We start from the raw sequence: 6,000 nt of genomic DNA, 5'->3' as shown, positions 1-6,000 counted from the left end.
ATGTCGAGGTTCATAGTGGCCTCTTCCCTTGTAACTGCTTTGGTTGAATTTGGAAGACTCAACGAAGACTCGCCAGAGCCTGCGGGGAAGAGCCGGCACTGAACGCCGAGGACCGCCAGTGATCCAAAAAAGTCGCAAAGCGCCAAATTGGGCTCGCTTTGTGTCTTGTGCCTAGATTCGTGTCCGCGTTTGGCGCCGAAGGTAACTGGCGGGCTAGGCAAGCCAGCCAAGGGGGAGAAAAGAAGGCGGGAAGGCTCGGCGGGTGAAAAAGGGAAGAGCTTTATTTTCAGTTACCTGGATTTAAAGAACGGCCGATTCCAGCCGGCTCTTGGTCACCCAGAGACAATCCAGCGCCTTCCTCGGGAGTTCGAAACCAGCCCCCATCATCCTGTAAGAAGGCAGACCCGCCCCTAAGAATGTCCCCGAAAAGACGCCTCTATCAAAGGGGAGGGGGGGAACTTCCCTGAGAATAAGAAGCAACCCATGCCTCTCCCTTGGTGTCTCTATCAGCGATAGCGATAAATCACCTCGGGCATTATTTAAATCTCTAGTCTAAAGCAACGGCCCCCAACCTTTTGGGCCCCAGGGACCGGTTCCGTGGAGAGGTGTTTTTCCGTGGACCGGAGAGGACGTGGATTTGCATGCTCCCTGCATCCCACGGATGAGGCTTCGCTTATTTGTGTGACCCAGTTTCTGGCATGCTGTGGCCCGATGCGGGGCTATGGGGGGGGGGGGGCTGGGGACCCCTGCTCTAAAGAACTCAAGCAGTTAGACACCGGCAAGTTTCATTCATGAGTACCCAAAGCCACAAACAGATTGCTTACTGCCAGAGTCTTTTACAAGACAGACAGATAAAAGACCCCTTTTAAATTTATATTCCCATCTGCCTTCAAAGACAGGACATAACACTTTAAAGAGAGTTAGCGACAATCTTTTTTTTTTTAAGTATTTTTATTTTATTTATCCATCTTTCAATTCAACAGTGGGTACATATATCTTGCCCATATATTCATATTTAATATACACTTCTTACTATAATATCATTAAGATTGCATTCATGTTAAAAAAGCCATCCTTATTTCTCTCATCATTATAATAATCTCAATACATCTGATCTTGTATTCGTTTAGCTTCTTTACTTTGTTTTCCAACCATTTATAAAATACATCCCGTATCATATAATATTCCATTTCTTCTTGTTCTTTAATTGCTAGTGTTAGTCTGTTCATTTCTGCACATTCAAATATTTTCATACTCACCTCTTCCTCTGTTGGAATCTTATCATTGTTCCAATTTTGGGTAAATACAATTCTAGCTGCTGTTAATATATGAATAATTAAATGTTTTTTTCTTTACTATAATTATCAGGTAAAATTCCCAACAGAAATATCTCAGGTTTTAAATCTATGTGTTGTTTTATCATCTTTTCCAACCATGTATGTTTTTTTTGTCCAGTATCTTTTAGTCCACCACATGTCCACCACATACATGTCCACTACATATGGTAATATGATCCTGGTATCTGGTAGCATTTCCAACATTTGGCTGATTTATCTTTAAACAGCTTTGCCAGCTTTGCTGGCACAAGATGCCATCGATAAAATATCTTATACAAATTTTCTTTATACGCTGTTGACATTGTTACTTTATAGCTTCTATCCCACAGTGTCAGGCTACAGAACTTTTTCCCATTCCATTAGCAAGAATGAACTTCTGAGAACCAAACGTATCAAAAGGAATCCTTTATTGAGATGAGACAATTCATGCAGGAGTTCAAAGTGAAGCAGTTGAAAAAGGCATATAAAGCACTTTTTATATTTAGCACAGGTCAACAAGTCATATTTAGCAAAGGTCCCAGTTTCCCATAGCTTTGCTTAACATAACAATGTGTAAACCCGCAATATTGCTGAACTCAGGAACTTGAACTAACCACGTTAGTGTAAACAAGGGTGAATATGGAAAATAACTCATGGTGTAAGATAACTGAGTAATCAAAAATGTACTTGTTATTTCCTTTTTATACTTCCTTAATAGACATGTATACAATATTATCCTTATTTGGTAAAATGTAGTAAAAGGAATGCCCAGGTCTGAGCTGAGGTCATAACGAGTATAAAAATATTGTCTTAGGAAGAACTGGGGGTTCAGAATTTGCCATGCTAATGCTCTGAACACTTTGCGCAAATAAAACCCGTATTCTCCAACCTTTTGTGGTCTTGTGTCCTGATTTGGAAGCAAGATTTGCTGCAACAAAAGCAGTATCATGTGTAGGTTATACAAATTCGATATAAGGTTAAATATATTCAGGTTACATCAAGAAAGGATTTCTTTATCAGCCTCCCTGCCCCTCTTTTCTTCCTCCACTGAAGAAATGACAGATACACGGATCTGACACACAGCTTCTGCCATTTATCTAGTTCTATCCCATAACCAAAGTTTTCCCCCCAGGCTGTCATCATTTCCTTCACTTGTTCTTCTTCTAGTTTCACTCCTAACAGATAGTTTCTTAATCATCTTTTCTTCTGTTCCTGTCATAATTTTATTTAATTCTGTCAACTTATTGTAAAACCCCTCCTCTTTAACATCTTTTTCATATCTAGAATGTATTTGCATATGAGTACCAATTCATATCAATCTCTTGTTCATTTAATTCTTGTTTTGTTTTGAGTTCACCCTTTCATTTAAAACATCTTTATATCTAACAATATTTCCCATTTTAAAAACATTTAGATATATAAATGCTTCCATCGTCAATAGCCAGACTGGAATCTTCAAATAGTGTTGTTTTCTTATTTTCTCCCATATTAACAATAAAGCATTTCTTACATAGTGTCTTTAAATGTAACCATGAGACTTATTTTTCCCTTACCATAAAAAAGCATGCCATCCCAATTACAAGTCATGTCCCTCCAACATCAATAACCTTGTATTCCTAAATACAATCCATTCTTTCATCCACATCAATATCACAGCTTGGTAATATAATTCCCAATTAGGTAACCAAAACCCTCATCTAATTCTTGCATCCTGTAGCAGTTTTACTTTAATCCTTGCTTTTTTCCCTTGCCATATATATTTTAGTATTATTTTGTTTAAGTCATCAAAGTATTTTTTCTCCAATTTTATTGGAATTGTTTGAAACAAATATAGTATTCTTGGTAGTACATTCATCTTAATTGTTATTCTCCCTATTAATGACAATTGCAAATTTTTCCATTTTTCCAAACCTATTTTAATCTGTTGTTTTCATTTATAATAATCTTCTTTAATTGTCCCACATCTTGCTGTCAGTTGAATCCCCAAGTATTTCACTTTCTTTGTAATTTGAATATCTAATCTGTCCATTAATTCTCTTTTTTGCTTTTCTGTGATATTTTTCACAAAAATCTTAGTTTTTTCCTTATTAATTTTCAATCCCGCAACTTCTCCATATTCTTCTATCCTTTTTTTCAGTTTGGGTCCTGTTTCTAGTGGTTCTTCTAATATAAAAACCAGATCATCTGCAAATGCCTGCAATTTGTACTCTTCCTTTTTTATCTCCATGCCCTTTATTTCCTTATCTTCTCTAATGTCAATATAAATAACAGTGGTGACAGAGGGCATCCTTGTCTTGTTCCTTTCTTAGTATTAACTTTCCCAGTCAAATTGAATTATTCAATGTCCATCTTGTTCTCTTCTTTTGTCCCTTCCATGTAATTCTTTTCCTTTTTCTATAGCAACAAACTGACACAACTTTGCAAACACACATTCAAGGAATATTCATATTTTACAACCCAAAATATTTCAATTTCAAAGGCGTAGCCCTAGAATGATATAAAAATCCACACACCCATCGGGTCATCCCAAAGGTGCCTTTTTTTTTTCAAGAGGCAACTGGACTTCCTTGTTTTTCTTTGAAGAGGTTTCGCTTCTCGTCCAAGAAGCTTCTTCAGCTTCTCTTGGATGAGAAGCGAAACGTCTTCAAATAAGAACAAACAAACAGAAAGTCCAGATTTTTCCTGAAAAAAGAACCTTTGGGACAACCATGACCTGGATGACTGAGAATTTCCATAGACTTTTAGCCATGCACTTTAGGATGAACACCATATGAATGGTGTGGGAGAAGGGACAGAGTTCCAGAGAAAAATTGCAGACTACAGGAACATTTGCAGGACTCATGTGACCCTGAGGGCACAGATAAACCTCCAAGTGGCCTCAATGACTCTCTAAGAGGATGCAAATGGCCAGCTGTCTGCAAGGAATATAAATCCTTCCATTCCCCACTCTCCAGTCAGAGCTGAAGAAGCTTCTTGGATGAGAAGGGAAATGTCTTCAAAAGAAAAAAACAAACCAGAAAGTCCAGTTGCCTCCTGAAAACAAACCCTTGGGACACCCATGACCTGGATGACTGAGAATCTCCATGGACTCTCTTTGTTGTAGGCTAAACAAGCCAAAGCAAAGTCATTGATTTTAACAAAAGTGTGGATTATGGAGAGAGCCATTCAAACAGTGAAGGAACTGCAGGAAGTTCTGCAAATATACATTTGCTTGCTAACTGAAGATCCTTGCCTACGAAAAAGATAAGCATGAAATATTTCTTCCTCAGTTTTAACTGATAAAAAACAGTGTTTGGCAAGAAGAACTCGGTGGGTGTATCTGAATTGGTATCAGTTTCTCTTCTGGCCTCAGTTCTCCTACCTGGACATTTTTTTCCTGGCAGTTAAATCAAATTGGGATAATCTATGGAGTGGGAGGATAAAGGTTCTTTCAATGCTTGGAGAGAGAATGCAGAGTGGGGGGGTCCTTGTGTCCTTCATTTCAAGCACTTCGTTTCTTGGGCAGCCTTCTCTCTTTTCCCCAGCAGCTCTTGGGGGCGTTCAGTAACCTCAGAGGATGTGAAACCACCAGATGAGGCTCCTGGACAGCAACGAAAGGCTCAACGGAGGGAGGGAAACTGCAGATGTTTATTTCAGGAGCTTCTGAGAATAGCAACTGTATTTTAGAATTGTGAGAATAGCAACTTTCTGTTTCCATAGCTGCTGCTTCTTCTTTTCTTTTCTTTTTGTAAATTTTATTGGTTTTTAAAAACAAACAAAAACAGACAAAACATAAAAACATCAACCTTTCTTCCATGAATATACAAGCAGTGTGTCGGCTGGTTTACAAATTTTTTGTGCATCCATTTCATAGTCATCAATTACAGTTACATTGTATAATAACTCATATTCTCAATCAGAGATTAACTACCCTAGTATCATTATTATTCAATCATTTGACAATAATTTTGTTCATTCATATTTTGTGAGATAACTATAATTTACTTAGTATCATTTTATAACAATTCATATAATCTTCCCAAATCTATCCTAATTTTTTTTATAGATATAGTAAAAAAGAAAAAAAAGAGTACATCTTTATATATTTATTATTTTCTAAGATTCTACATATTTCATTATTGTATTTTATTATCTAACCATTGATAAAAAAAAAAAAGGTCCCAAATTTTATAGAATTGTTTATCCTCTTGCTCTCTAATTTCAAATGTCAATCTACTCATTTCAGCACATTCCAATATTTTCTTAATGATTTCCTCCTGCGATGGTATTTTCTCATTTTTCCAGTTTTTAGCAAATACAATCCTAGCCGCAGTTAGTACATTTACAATCAGGTATTTCAAATCTTTGCTATATGTATCAGATAAAATTCCCAATAAAAACATATCTGGTTTCAAATCTATATGTTTTTTTGTCATTTTTTCCAACCACATGTGGATTCTAGTCCAGTATTTTCTAGCATCTGCACAAGTCCACCACCTATGGTAATATGAGCCAGGTATCTGATGACATTTCCAACATTTTTCGGGTTTTTCTTGAACATTCTTGCTATTCTTGTCGGGGGAAAATGCCACCTGTAAAACATCTTATACAAATTTTCTTTATATGCTGTTGACATTGTCATTTTATAATTTTGAGACCACAATTTTTGCCATTTCTCTAAATCAATCCCATATCCAAAATTCTT

The 6,000-nt window shown here is 36.9% G+C and overlaps 1 protein-coding gene across 1 annotated transcript in view; it reads left to right on the top strand.

Moving 5' to 3' along the window:
• LOC113428448 (major histocompatibility complex class I-related protein 1-like) overlaps positions 1-6,000 on the top strand; it is a 56,936-nt gene continuing 50,936 nt past the window's right edge. The window contains exons 1-2 of the mRNA XM_087948914.1: positions 1-8; positions 111-262. Of these exons, the coding sequence (XP_087805040.1) occupies positions 1-8; positions 111-262 (160 nt within the window). The remainder of the gene's footprint in view (positions 9-110; positions 263-6,000) is intronic.

This window comes from Notechis scutatus, unplaced genomic scaffold, assembly GCF_049901735.1.
Source record: "Notechis scutatus isolate UNSWTSFEM ecotype Mainland unplaced genomic scaffold, rNotScu1.2 NSCUSCF38, whole genome shotgun sequence".
NCBI classification, from domain to species: Eukaryota; Metazoa; Chordata; class Lepidosauria; order Squamata; family Elapidae; genus Notechis; species Notechis scutatus.
The sequence above is the reverse complement of the archived record's forward strand: the minus strand, read 5'-3'. Positions and strand labels throughout refer to the sequence as shown.